General features: G+C 37.8%; 3 protein-coding genes across 6 annotated transcripts in view; 1 reads left to right on the top strand and 2 right to left on the bottom strand.

Annotated features, from left to right (window-relative positions):
- Nucleotides 1-309: 309 nt before the first annotated feature.
- Nucleotides 310-2,212, bottom strand: LOC127943332 (nuclear cap-binding protein subunit 2). The gene is made up of 4 exons (XM_052539705.1): nucleotides 2,026-2,212; nucleotides 1,129-1,310; nucleotides 719-857; nucleotides 310-575 (listed from the first exon to the last, which is right to left on the bottom strand). The coding sequence occupies exons 1-4, from the start codon at nucleotides 2,098-2,100 to the stop codon at nucleotides 504-506; spliced, it is 468 nt and encodes a 155-aa protein (XP_052395665.1). The 5' UTR covers nucleotides 2,101-2,212; the 3' UTR covers nucleotides 310-503.
- Nucleotides 2,213-3,923: 1,711 nt separating this feature from the next.
- Nucleotides 3,924-5,671, bottom strand: rbbp9 (retinoblastoma binding protein 9). Its single transcript, XM_052539703.1, has 5 exons — nucleotides 5,503-5,671; nucleotides 4,863-4,905; nucleotides 4,681-4,786; nucleotides 4,339-4,424; nucleotides 3,924-4,258 (listed from the first exon to the last, which is right to left on the bottom strand). Exons 1-5 carry the CDS (start codon nucleotides 5,596-5,598, stop codon nucleotides 4,035-4,037), a joined length of 555 nt encoding a protein of 184 aa, XP_052395663.1. The 5' UTR covers nucleotides 5,599-5,671; the 3' UTR covers nucleotides 3,924-4,034.
- Nucleotides 5,672-6,584: 913 nt separating this feature from the next.
- LOC127943313 (rho guanine nucleotide exchange factor 3) overlaps nucleotides 6,585-15,078 on the top strand; it is a 76,593-nt gene continuing 68,099 nt past the window's right edge. For 2 of the 4 annotated variants that reach the window (XM_052539678.1, XM_052539677.1), the window contains exon 1: nucleotides 6,585-6,824. In XM_052539678.1, the coding sequence (XP_052395638.1) occupies nucleotides 6,790-6,824 (35 nt within the window). In that variant the 5' untranslated portion in view covers nucleotides 6,585-6,789. The remainder of the gene's footprint in view (nucleotides 6,825-15,078) is intronic. The other 2 variants (XM_052539680.1, XM_052539679.1) reach the window with 2 other exon arrangements.

Below are 15,078 nucleotides of genomic sequence, written 5' to 3'. Positions count from 1 at the left end.
ACCTTAGAAGCTCAGTTTCAATTAGCACATTTTTGCAACCCTGTTATCAAAATTTGAGACATGTCTAAATAGTTTAGAATCCTTTTTTTATATATATATTTTATTTATTTTTTATAAACACTAGAGTGGGTTGATGTTTAATTGTGTAATGACTAAAACTGATCCAAGGAGTTGTAATTACACAATGTTTTTTTGTTTTGTTTTTATTAAACATCAGTGCTGATTATTTTCCAGTTAATGTCACCAAACCAGACTCAATTTCACATTTAAGATTGTGTGTGCAGTAGATGAATCTAAAGACAAACCGTGGAGTTTGTAAAAACAGTTTATTTAAAGAAAGAAAGCCTATACATTGCAGACTAGATGAGTTTCAGGACTCAACTCTAATGGGAACATCACACACACCTGGATCTGTTACTGCGCAGTCCTGTCATAATCCTGTCCATATTCATTCTTAACCTGGAAAAAGCAAACGTTTAAAAAGATCCTGGCTAAAGGCACGTTCAAGACTTCTGCACCAGCTTCCCATAACCTCCTCTGGCGGGGTCATAGTCCTGCCTGTACTCATCTCTGACCTGGAAACACAGAACAGGCTCTGCTGATAGCAGCTGCACACCATCACAATGAAACACAACACCATGCTAACACTGAGAAGGAGGAAATCTTTAAGACTGGAAGCATGAGATACTCTTGTGCTTCTGGATGTTTTCTCACTTACCTGACCGCCTGACTTGCCCCGGCCGAACTGTCGGCCCTCTTTAAAGCCTGCGTCCCAGTCCGTGCGGATGATCCGGTCATCCAGCCGCGTGCCGTTAATAAACCTCATGGCGTTCTCAGCATCGGCACGAGTGTAATACCTTCAGCCGTTAAAGAACTGACTTTCAATGCAAGGACAGAAATTCATTAAAAGTATCTTCATTTGTCTTTCTGATGGGTTTGGCATGACATGATGATTTTCATTTTTGAATGAATGAACTATCCTTTAAAAGTTGCAGCAGCTACAAAAAAAAGAAAAAAGTGAGCCTAACCTTTCTTAAAGACTTGAGAGAGCTGTCAGAGGAAAGATAGAGGGTTCACACAACACAATATAAGAGCATTTGAGGTCCTCTTGCTGAAACTGAAGGATACTCGACGAAACAGAAGCCGCAGGCCGTCTTCTTGACCTTGTCGAGGCCGATGATGATCCTCTTGACGTCTCCGCTCTTGGAGAAGAGCTCGTGCACCTGCTCCTCGGTGGTGTAGAAGGACAGGTTCCCCACATACAGCGTGCAGCTCTGCTTCAGCAGCTTCTCCTGCTCGTAACGGTTTCCCTGCGGAGAACACAACTCCAGATCTCCTGTGTGCTCCACTCAATCCCACTCTCCGTCTTATACACTAATCTTTGCTTTTCTTTCCTTTGGCTACTTTTATTCAGAAAGGACACAGTAAATTGATAATGTTATAGAATACATCCATTTCAAAACATCAAAGTGTACTATAAAAATACATATTTTTAAGTGTCAAATCAGCAAATTACAATGATTTCTGAAGGACCCTGAAAATAGAGCAGTCTTTAAATCAAGTATAAAACATATTAAAATAGAAAACAGTACAGTAGCTCACAGTATTGTTTCGATTTTATTTTTTTAATATTTTTTATTATTAATTAATGCAGCCTTTGTGAACATAATAATCTTCTTTTTAAAAATAACCCTGAATCTAACATACCTTTTTTTTTTTTAAGTATCTGGATGCATTAAAACTACTCTATTTGCATAATATACTAATACTTAATATTTATTATCCAAGGTCTGCCTCACAAAAGGTAAACTGTAATGTAGAAGTTTCTTTTAATACATATGTTATTCAAGAAACATTATCCATAAACATTTTTTCAACAGCAAAAATTTTATTATATCTGTAATTTTGTATAATAAATAAATAAAAGATATAGAAAAGGAGAAACATAATTATTATATAATGGGGGGAAATAAAAGGTGTCCGAATGTTTGATGCATCCTTAACAAAAGGAAAAATAATGCTCACCTTAAAATGTTGGTCTCTATACTGGCTTATATCCACATATGAGTCGCTGAAAAGCGCATTTAATTTAATAGACATGGTGAAATTAATCAAATGAATTCAGATTCACAGAAACAGAATCAAATCGGCATGAACGTCCTGAGAGCGGAAACGCGTGCTTCTTCTTCCTTCCGCTAACCACGGTGGAAAAGCGCGTTACCGCCACCTACTGATACTGATACTGATACTGATACACACACACACACACACACACACACACACACACACACACACACACACACACACACTCACACACACACACACACACACACACAGTTACTATTACATATTAATAATATAAATGTTTTTAAACGTTTAGAGGGCTTTTGCCGACTTTACAACTACTTAAGCTAAGAGCCACCTACTAAACCATCTTGCATGGCATGGCACAGAAAAATGAAAAGCTGCACGATTGAAAAATTGAAAATCACAATTTTTTTGGTCCAATAGAGATCACGATTCTCCCACAATTCTGAACTAAACAAAATAATGTGTGACAAAATATTATTGCTGCAGTCTTTGTAAGTGTTCAATTAATTTGAATGAATTTTTAAACATTTTAATATACACTAGTCCAAAGGTTTTTGAACAGTAAGATGTTTTTATGTTTAGTTTTTTTTTAATCCAGAATACAGCAAAAGTAGTAATATTGTGAACTGTTTTTATAATTTAAAATAACTGCTTTCTATGTGAATGTATTTCTGTAATATTATTTATTCCTGTGATTTCAAAGCTGTATTTTCAGCATCATTCCTCCAGTCTTCAGTGTCACATGATCTTCAGAAATCAGAATAATATATATATAAGCATTACTACTTAGCATCTGCCTAGCAACTGTCTGATTTTTTTATTTTATTTCACCACATAATGTAACAATATTATCACACAGCTCTACATATAATGATGTAGGCTAATATATACTATATAACACATCTCAACTGCTTTTTTATTTGTCATTACTAAATGTAACTATAATCTCGTCTAGCTAAGCACAACTATAACGCATACATATTATGAACTTTAATTTCTTGTTTTCAGAAAAGCTACTTAAAATCTGTTCCTATAGTATCAGATGTGTTTTTTTTTCATCTACAGGTGTGTGATTCCTGCTGTCCAGCACAAAAGTTGTCCGGTTGTTTGCTGTGACCGAGCGTACGGCTCTGCACAGACACGGGACGGGCCGCCTGTGTCCTCAGCCGAGTGCAGCTCAGAGACACAATCAGCATTTTTTTGAAATAGTTTTTCCACCTAAAATATAAAATGGTCATTTACACTCTTTTGTTGCTCCGAAATCTGACAGAATGGAACTGTTTCTGTAAAGAACAGCGTGAACATTCTGCTAAACTTCCTTGAATGTGTTTCAGGTAAGACACGATGTAATAAAGGATAGCTTTCACTGTGTTAGACTTTATATTCGTTCACAAGAAGTCACTGTTACTGGATTGAGTACAAATGTAAGCTTCATTTTCAGTGCACTATTAAAAGAATGAATGAATGAGTGTTATTAATTGAATGAGTTAGATATACAGATCCTCAGGCAAATATACAATAGAATGGGTAATTTTCAATCATCTGAATTGCTCATGTTGACCCATAATTTGGTGTTATATCTGTTAGAACCAGGATTTGCATCTGAACCTTCCCTGTATACATATAGGATATTATCTTTACAGAAGAGCAAAAAACCCCTCACATGTGGACTTGATTATAGTTGTGATAACTATAACTGAGGTCAGTGTTTGTGTTTGCTGACTGCTGTAAGTGCCATTACCTGTACATCTTTAATTTTGTATTAATTACTAGGTTTGTTTTGTCTCTCTTTGTGTGGATTTCTAAATACTACTGTAAAGAAAACTTGAGTATTTGAAGATTTACATGAGATACTTTTATTGAAAATAAAGGAAAATCCATCCCTTCTTGAAGATACATGATTCATTCGGCCCCTACACAGCATGAAGGGTGAGCTCTTGTTTTTAGCTGTTGGTTTTGAGGTTTTTTATTACATTGATGAGCTCTGGAAAGACTGTGTTCTGGAAATGTCCGCGGTCTGAGTATTTATGTAGATCTGTCTTTAGTCCATCAGCCACTTCCTGTTGCTCTTCCCAGGGCAGGAAGGGGTCATCTGTAGATCCGAACTGAATTAGGTACTGCACGTTTGTTCTCATCTTTTCCCATTCCCATGGCCTGCTGAAATATCCTGAGTGTAATGAGGGAAGGCACGTCAGTACCCAGTCACACTGATGATCACTGATGTTATGTGTGATTACTCACACTCACCGCTCTCTCGTTCATTCTCATCTCCCAGGTCTGATGTGTACGCACCTACCAGAATAACCGCGAAAACTCGGTGTGTTTCTGCGTACCTGAGAGCAAGCCATCAGTTTGAAACAAACAGTTTAGAGATGTTCATCATCACAAAAAACATGCATTTAGTCAGACTAGGAAACCGTTGTTTGGTGCTTTCAAACTTCTTTATAAAACTGCTGGCAGGGATTGATCATTCAAGTTTAATGAATCCCATCCATATCAACAGAAAGGGGAGTAACCCGAATAAGCACTGCACATATATGAATACATAGATTAACACAATCCAAAGCTCCTCAAATGTGCGGTCAGTACCTCATGGCTGCAGCGGCTCCTGAACTGTGTCCGATGATGAGCGTTTCTTCATCACATTTCAGCTGCTTCTCCATGAACGGCAGCCAGATGCTCTCTCTGGCAGTCACTGTCGATTCACATGTGTTATACCAGACATATACCATTCAGATCTCATGTAATATACTTATGTGAGTTTGTACTACCTGGATCCGGCATGTTCTTCAGCGTACAAGATACATCTGGAATCTGCAAAAATGATTGAAAAAATAATCACATAATACTCCACCACTGTAACCATATGAAGGCTGCTATATCATATGCAATATGCAAATGTCTGAAGCCTCTGAATTATCAACATGATCACAATTTTGCTGATACACCACCTCCAGATCATGGTTCCTGTGTGTTTTTGCTGTGAAACATAACAGATTTTTATAAAGTAAATGTAAGAATAACTTTTTTGTCATAAACACTCACTGGAATGAAGCAAAAGATTTTGTTGATTAACTATGCATCACTTCTTAGAAAAAGCATGTATTATGTTTGATAGTTTTAACATCATTATTTATTCATCTCTCAATCATCATTGTGTTGCAGTGCATTATATGTTTTGCTGTGACTAAGATCTCAATGCTTTACATCACAAGCTATCCGGATCCTCATCTTATAAATGCCAGCAAATGCACCAAATAGCACAGGTTTCCTCCGTTTGGGCGTATGATTATTAAAATGATTTTCTGACTACTGTTTGACATGTCAGGCTTGACAGGGTCGAGGAAGATGAAATGCATCCTGCCTGTCACTATGACAGCTGAATGATGTCTGTACATCAGCTCATCATACCTCGTTTATTCGTTGCTTTGCCCATCCATACCAGTTACAGTGCTCGATGTTCCCTGCGCCGTTTCCAGGCACAATCACTGCTCTCTTCAGAGGCATTTATAAACGCAAGTTCAGCTGCTCACGCAAAACCCTGCACGGAAGTGAACAGTGCGCGCGCGCGTGGAGCAGATGCGCGTGCGCGTGGAGCAGAGTGTTCCTCGTGCTGCGCAGCGCCGCCTGAGCACAGTCCTCCGGGCTGCTCTCCACGGGACAGGGGTTTGACCCTTTCACAGTCCAGAGGACAGGGGTTTGACCCTTAGACTGTATAAAAACAGGTTTGACCATAGGGTTTGACAGGCACTGCAAACATTTTCTGTCAGCCGAACCCGCAGTCTTGCGAGATATAAACTGGGAACTACGAGACATACTGTTTAATTCATCTATGAATTATTTATTTGTTTATTTTTAGAGATAATAATAATAATAATAATAATAATAATAATAATAATAACTAAATTCTGGAAAGGATATCACAATTAAATGTATAATTCACAGAGTTCACAGTGGCTGAAAAAATAAATAGGCTACAGCGGCAAACTGGAGTCATATTTGATATTTTACCCCTCTTTCTCTCAACAATAATATTTATGTTATTTGTCAACTTTATTTTATTTTTTTGCTGATTGATCAAAGGAGTGGATGCATCAATCGTCGCAAGGGGCGCAAATGTATAACAAGGTCATTGCGTGTTTTTGAAAATATGTACTTATTATGTTAAAACCCAATCTCTTCAAAATTATTTACATACATTTTGTATGAATAATGTTACACTAAAAGCAACAGATCTGGATACTGGATTGCAACCTACAGCAAATCTAGTGTTTAATGGATCCAGTAACTTTAACTTAAAAAAAAATATTTTGAGCCTTTTATTAATTTATTAATGTACTTATGTATTTATTTCGTGGCAAAGATCTGTACCAGAGCACTGAGGCCCAGGGTCATCTGTCATCAGTAAACCTCTCCCATCCGACGGAGAGGAGTGTGTGTGTGTGTGTGTGTGTGTGTGTGTGTGTTTGTTCGTGCGGGCGTGTAACAACAGCCGCTAGCTTTTTTCATATCACAGTCTAATGCTTGGCTAATACGAAGCTGTTAAAGTTCACACTTTGACGTGTTTGTTTGCTATGCAGAAGACGCGTGCATGTCAAGGCGCGTGCGCGTGTTTCTGAGTATGAGCTGTATTAATCAGTCTGTGATTAGTGATCAATGGTGTGAGTGCGCGGCTCTCTCTGGAGATCAGCAGATTCGATGCAAAAGAGAGTCGGAGGTGATGAAGGATCAGGGTAAGCACTATTGCCATTATTTATTCATAATAACAAATATCGGAACGGGGTGATACTAACATTTATTAGCCGATAAAAAATATGTATCCTGACTGATAAGCGCTCAGCTAACAAAAATATGTTCTGAGAACTTTACGTTAACTTTACCGTAATGTTAGGAAAACGGTATTTCTTAAAGTTATCTTCACGTTCAAAACGTCCAGTTTTTTTAAACGTTTAAAACCTTTTTTCTTGGTTCTTGCGAACGTTAGAGATCACATAAAGACAGCATTCCATTTGATCTTTTCGCAAACATTGTGGGAATGTTACATTTGAATGTCCTCTGAACGTTCTGAAACCATTAGTAAGTTGAAACATTTAAATACGTTACGTTACGTTAGAGGAACATCCAAATAAAGCGTTTCAGGAAAAACAGGCCACGAGCGATGTTTAAATACCATTTGAAAACAAGTTATTAGAGACAAACATTTTGTTAGTGTTACTGGACACATTTTTATTTACAACTTTTGCCAAACCTCTGAGAATATTCCCTGTTAGTTTAGTAGATCTATAACTTCTTCTGGGCAAAATATTTGGCCTTTGGGATGCTCATAGAAAATAATCCTCTGTAATCATCTGTTACGCTTGCTAATTATATATTTCCAAATTTCACCCAAATGTGAAAGTCTTTAAAACCACAAGAAAACTTTACATCATCTTATTCACAGATTTGAATCTGCAGTGGAAAAATAATCTTATTTAAACTCTGAAATATACAGACTGAATGGATAAACTCTGTAATTTGTGTCCCAGGAACCGACATCTCTCTCTAAACACACACACACACACACACACACAGCACTGTTATTCTCCGGTGAGCCTGTCTGAGCGTTTCTCTCTTAGCTTTTCACAGGTAAAGCCTCCAAACACAACACGATGTCTGCAATGCTGGGTCTCTGCTGTGTTTGAATTGTAGGAGAGGTTTTGTGCTGGTCTTGTAGAGCTGTGCTTGAGGGCTAGGCTTGGTTTGTTAGTTTCTGGCCTCTGCATGTCTTTATGCCACTGGCAGTCGGTGGTTTTCGGTTCTGTGTGATTAGACATGTGCGAGTCTGTCATGACAGCTGCTGCCACGGGAAGGACTATACTCTTATTCCCTGTATATTTAGATACTGCAGCAGATGTCTCCGTGACCGAGGGGTTCAGAAGGGTCTACAGAGATATGAAGGACAGATGAATGATCTCTGGTCATGGGACAGCAGATCGCTCAGCAGGTGTTTCCTCAGACCTCATGAGTCCAAGGAACAGTCAGTTTCGGTCTGTCCGCAGTGCTTTCGGTATGTCTCTGTCTGTCAGAGATGTGACCCAGATGGACGAGGAGTGCAGCGAAGCGTGTCCAGTCGTAATCCCCACGCTGATGCCATCTGAATGTGTTCAGAATAACCTTCTGACTCTCCCTCTCTGGGATCAGGGAAGTTTTCTTTGGTCTTCTCACGGCTGACCCAGGCCGGCTTCTACAAACGCTTGAGATCTGCCTCTTCTCTCCCACAGTGCACATGTCTTACATTTCCCTGTCTCATCGAGAGCCCATGATTATACGTATTATAATGATAATCTCTGTTATTTGAATTAAGAGCGCTGCAGATCTTTTGATTCATACAGTACGTGTCAAGTTTAGAATCATTTTCTGTTGTCTTTGTAAAGGATCTCTTACAATGCGCATGAAGGCTGTATTTATTTGGTTAAAATACAATAAAAAATGTTAAATATTCCATGAGATGCTTCACAGATTATACATGTTGCAACTTTCCATACAACATAGTTGAAGGGTTAGCTCACCCAAATATTTGTCATGATTGAGTCACCCGCATGTCCTTCCAAACCCTTCTGTCCATCTTTAAAACACAACTGAAGATATTCTGAACAGACATGCTCACTTAATTTGATCCCAACATATAGACATTGATGAACACGTCCTTAGCATATTTGGTATGTATGCTAACACTCAAACATGATCGTGTGACATGCTAGGACAGTGAGGCTTGTTTTTTCACATCAAGCATGCACTTTTAGTTTCTGTTCAGCTGTACTTTTCAGATTACAAAGATCATACAGACTTGAAACAGCACGGGTGAATAAACCATGGCATTTCTGCGTGAACTATTACTTCAAGAACCGAAAGGTCCTGAAGTGAGAGTTCCCACACAGTGGTTTGTGAATGCCAGGGTTTTGTGATTTTGAGAGAGAGATACTTGTGTTCTGTTTGATGGGAGGAAGTAAGAGTTTAGACCGAACCAGCAGGCAGAAAACTCTCTTGTAACCGGTCAGGTGCTTACTCGAAGCTCAAACTGTTTCTGAGTCTCTATAGGAACAGCGTAACTCCAAAACAGACACGACCTTCATCTCGAAGCCAGAAATGATATCAGCTTGTTCCTTCACTGCTTACTTAGATTCACACAGACACAACACAAGCTTGAGCAAGTCAGTGAAAACTCAATATAGTTTCTCAAACCTGACGTGACCAGCTTCGTTCAATCTTACATTTAGGCAATTTAGTTAAGAATATCAGTATAATGACAAAATGGCAAAATATTCAAGCTGATTTAAAGATTTTTGACCCCTAGATGCCATATTCCCAAAACATCCGGAGGACCATTAGGTCATTGTCCCACTGAGATATACAAACAACTGTTGTAGGATTCATTTTGAAACCATTTTGACTCAGAAATTAGTAGGACACACTTTTACAAAGAAATAACATTCAATTAAATGATTGAAGTAGTATTTTTGTGAAATGAACTCTAATAATCCTGTCCTGATGTCTGATAGGGTTTTATTTTATGATATTTTATATTGGTTTTTATAGGCTACTATCAACCTCCAAAGGTATTTTTTTTATTTTTTTTAGTTTATTTACTGATAAGCAGACATGTTAGTCACGCTGTAGTTTTGAGACGTGAGTTTCTCTTCAGTTTTCAGAAAGCAGAGCAGATGGAAAGGCTTGGACACATGGGAAGTGAGTAACTGGGAGATGTGGAGATACTGAGTCAGATTGTCTTCCAGCTGTTGATCGGCTCAGTGTGCACCTCCTGTTCTCACACACTCCCTTTCTCTTGAGCTCCAGGCGCTCCCTTGTGTCCCGCGGTGTGTTAAAGAGCCTGCTGACATGATTGCCTCATTCAGCCATGAATCATCAATTAGCACATTTCATTTACACTGTTCTTTCCATGCTTGACTGAGGACGGTAAGAGATGTAGCCGATAAATGAAGGGAAATGTAATTATAATTAAATATAACTGTCAGTATTTATTTGTTGTTGTATAAAAGAGTGCACAAGACTCTTTGAGTGCTTTTATTTGTAAGCTATAATGGTAATCCCTTGATTACAATGAGCTTTGGCTCTCTGCAGCTGTTGAAGCGGCTCAGCTGTGATGGAGACGCCTGGCATCAACTGCTGACGTTACAGATCCAAAGCAATCTGTCAGGAAACTATTGTTGTCATATAAAAACTGAAATCACTTTTCAAGCAAAACATTTCGCTGGAAAAAGTTTGCACACATCTTGAAATACAGTTTTTATTCTGGGTGAGAATCAATCTGTTGTGAGAAAATGTGTTTAATGTAAGGAAGCCACTCCCCTTTCTCTTTCTCTTAATTAAGGACAAAATTGCCTGGCTATTGATGCAAATTATTGATTATTTTTATAATTGATATTAAGCTTTTAATTTCAGTTCATGTAAAAATCCCTTCTCAAACTTTCACGACAACTGCTGTTTATTCTCTTAATTTAACAAACATCTAGTTTTGTTTCTAGTTACAGTAAAGCACTTTTATAAGGTGATTGTACATAAATATTTCTGAAACTTCGTATTTGAAATAGCAGTAAATGCAGTAAAAATTTGCACCAGTGTGCAACCAGTTTGTGGTCATTTTAAACAACTGTTAAACCACAAATGTCAATGCATTGCACGGTTTACTTCCATGTTATGCACAATCCACAAGATTGGGACAAGATTTCTCTAATTTTCATACATTTTTTTTGTAGCATTCAATGTTACGGTTTACTGCAAATGCCAAAGATAGTTTTTGACTTCTTACCGAACACCGAGCATTCAGAAGTGATTTGAAGAAGACTTTAGGATGTTCATACCTTTCTATCTGGCAGTCATGAGGTAAAATCTAACACTTCAAGAGATGATTTGTAAGGGCAGGATGTCTGATGGTGAGGCTCTACAGTCGTGATAGCTAGTCCTGCTTCACCAGCGTGTGTGTGTGTGTGTGTGCGTGTGTGTGTGTGATTCCAAGTGCAAACATATCTTTTCAGACACACACACACCGACACACAGTCATGCACATTTCAAAGCCTATACTCGTAAGCACATGATGCCAATAAAACTTTTCATGGAAAAGAAAATATAAAACAGCCTGTGCCCCAACACTATGACTTTAATAATGCATTTAACTTATTTCAACCTTTAATCCTTTCATTCAATGCCAGTTCAATTGACACACACACATTCATGTTTACAGCAAGTGTAACGGGTCAGACGTGAGATCGTGAGTTCAGTGTTTCAGATAAACTGAATATGATCCCTCTGCTTTGAGAGCACTAGTATGAAGACTGACTATGACTGTCAGCGTTTATAGCTCTGACGTCTGTACACCAGAGCAAACATCGGAGAGAAGCGTTGTCCTCCAGCCTCTCACTGTTTTCCTGATTACTGTACCACAGAGCATGTGAAGATCAGTGAAGAGAAGGCTGATTAAACTCACAGACTGTGGCTCCTTGTTTCCTGTACAGGTGACAGAGCAGCTTCCTGATCTCTCATCTCTGAGTAATAGACTATATTACTGGGTTTTTCTGTTACTTTAAAGTTTTCAGTATGCAACCATAGTTTGCGAAATGAATGCCATACTGATTTATGTGTCTGTGTTTGTTTTAGTAATATTTGTTTAGAAAAGGTAAAGGTGGCACTGTTTATAGAGTAGTTTCTTGACACATTAAACTGGGTTTAAGCAGCTGGAGGGGGACTGCTGTGTTCAGATGATCTGACGCTGGATCAGTTTAGTCTGAGGGGAATAAAAGCAGCGTTGATGTGGAATACAGAAGTCATTTAATGTTATTTGCCAGACAACATGTTTTGAGGTTACAGTCTTACACCGAGGTTCTTATCTTTGGCCCTGGAGGTCCAGTTTCCTGCAGAGTTATGGTCCAGCCTCGATCTAATTCACCTGCCGGTATCTTTCTAGTGCTCCTGATGAGCTTGTTCAGGCTTGTTTGATTAGAGTTGGAGCTGAACTCTGTGGGACAGTGCGTCTCGAGAACCTCTGGTCTAACAGATCTGAGAGTGTCATTCCTGAACACTTCTACGAGCTCAAATAATACTCATTCAACTAAACATATAACAGACTAGTGAAGTCAATCAAACTAGACTGTCCTTTTGAAGGGTGAGATTGAATGTTTGCCACTAGATGGCAGTACATGATCAAACAAAAGTCACTTCTCTCATTACACTTACTACATAATACATATGCAACACTATTTAGTAGTATATACTGTGCACTGTATTGGTCTAAAATATTTTTTAATTGCATGTTGTGTGTGCTTATTACTACTAATAAGAAATAATAGTTTGTTATATAGTATATGTCTCATACTAAATACACTTTTAAAAAATGAGTGGGAGAATTTGCCTTATGCTTTGGAAAGGCACTTTATTAATGAAACTTAAATAACAACTTACTCTTTCTTTCTTTCATACTCTTTTTAAACCCACACAAAAGAAATAAACGAGTTTAAAATAAACATGAACCGTAATAGCATGCAATATTAAAGACTTTCAGCTAGGCGTCATTTTCACCGCGTCAACATTTATCATTTTAATTTTAACTGTTAAAATATCAAAACATTTAATAAAAGGAATAACTATATAGATGTCTTTATTAAAAATAAATAAAAATAGTAATTTTATTGTATGTTTTTGTCATTTTAATATAAGTTTAACAAAATGAAAACAGAAAATGCTAATTTAAAATATTAATTAATAACTACATTGATATCTCAGTGCTGCTAAAATAACACTGCTTGATATATATATATATATATATATATATATATGTGTGTGTGTGTGTATATGTGTGTGTGTATATATATATATATATATATATATATATATATATATATATCAAAATGGAAGTTTTTGGCTGTTAGTATTTGTTATCTATAAGTGTGTCCCAAAATAATGACAAAATTAGCATTTAGAAGATACAGTATATGCATTCAATATTTACAGTCTCTCTCTTCCACCAATATGGATCAACAATTCTGATGATGTCATTCTGCACTTCAGAAAACTCCCAAAATTGAAATCATCTTTCATATGATTTAGAGGTAAGCAGGTTCTCAAATGTTGACTGTTGAGTTAAAATAATGTAATAAAAACAAATAAATTCCAAATGTATATTTGACACCAGGAAATAAACTGGATACTTATCTGACACTGCCTTAAAGGGTTAGTTCACCCAAAAATCATAATTGTCATTAAAGGGGGGGGGGGAATGCTATTTCATGCATACTGAGTTTTTTACACTGTTAAAGAGTTGGATTCCCATGCTAAACATGGACAAAGTTTCAAAAATTAAGTTGTACGTTTGAAGGAGTATTTCTGTTCCAAAAATACTCCTTCCGGTTTGTCACAAGTTTGGGAAAGTTTTTTTCGAGTATGGCTCTGTGTGACGTTAGATGGAGCGGAATTTCCTTATATGGGTCCTGAGGCACTTCTGCCGGAAGAGCGCACGCTCCCGTATAGCAGAGCACTGAGAGCACAACAGACTTCACTGATCAGAGCGAGAGCGTCGCCAAATGTCACAAAAGAAGTGTGTTTTTGGTTGCCAGGGCAAGACAACCCTGCACAGATTACCAAAAGAGAAACAGCATTAAGGGACCAGTGGATGAAGTTTATTTTTACAGAGCTTCAACGGAGTTGTGCAAGTGTTTTTGTTTGTTCCCTGCATTTCGAAGATGCTTGTTTTACAAACAAGGCCCAGTTTGATGCCGGATTTGCACATCGTTTATTTCTTAAGGATAATGCAATCCCAACGAAAAAGGGTCACGATCGTGTGTTGGAACCGCATGCGGTGAGTAAAACTGCTTCAAATATCTCTGTGTTATTAACTTCGCTATCGGCGCGTAAGCACATCAAGTAAACAACATGCGATGTTGTCATCAAACTGCACTTTCCACATGTACAGCTTAAAAAAAAAAAAAAAAAGATGACAAAGTGGAACTTAGTCATTTTCCAAAACCGCTAAGCAAATATATACAGTTTCAGTACATACCACATAGAGAAGCCTTTGCTGATGCTGCTCTTGTTAAATTTCAGCCTCTGGATCTGTGTCACAGCTTCCAGACTCGCTCAACACAAAATCCTACTGGTGCTCGTGATTCTTTAGCTCCGCCCACACGTCACGCCTCCAGCCGCTCGTGTTTTTCCGGGAAAAATCGGTACAGACTATCTTTCTCTTATGAATATAATAAAACTAAAGACTTTTTGGAGTTATGAAGGATGCAGTACTACTCTATAGGTACTCAAGATTAACAGGATATTGAGTGAAAACGAGCATTTCACCCCCCCTTTAATGACTCACCCTCATGTCGTTCCAAACCCGTGAGATCTCCGTTTCTCTTCTGAACACAGTTTAAGATATTTTAGATTTAGTCTGAGAGCAGTAGTTATTATTCTACAGCTTCTGTCATGATGATTTATGACTTTGACCTTTGACCTTTTGACAGGTTGAACTTCCGGTAACCTTATGATGGATGGGCGGAACTTTCCGACTTCAAGGGTTAACCTATGACCTTTGCAAGCATCGATCATGTGCTTTTGACAGAAAGTTTTACCCTATTGACCTAATTAGTTCTAAATCATGGTTTTGACGGCTAGTTTAAACGTAAGATGAAAGACTCCCCACACATCGATCATGCGTTTTTGACAGAAAGTTTTACCCTATTGACCTGTTAGTTTTAAATTAAAACGGTATATGAAAGACTCCCCAATCATCGATCATGTGCTTTTGACAGAAGTTGTTTGAAGTTTGTGTCAGTTAGCTTGTTTGAAGTTTACCACAGTTATACGGTTATGTGTGTGTGGTTATACGGTTTCTCCCCCTCCCATTACGTTTATGAGCGGTGTATAAATGGGGTCTGTGTGTTCTACATTTATATATATAAAACATCCTATAATTTATATATATAAAACAATTAAAGATTGAAAAACATT

Source organism: Carassius gibelio, chromosome A22, assembly GCF_023724105.1.
Source record: "Carassius gibelio isolate Cgi1373 ecotype wild population from Czech Republic chromosome A22, carGib1.2-hapl.c, whole genome shotgun sequence".
Taxonomy (NCBI): domain Eukaryota; kingdom Metazoa; phylum Chordata; class Actinopteri; order Cypriniformes; family Cyprinidae; genus Carassius; species Carassius gibelio.
Note: the sequence above shows the minus strand (reverse complement) of the source record. Positions and strands in the feature narration are given on the sequence as shown.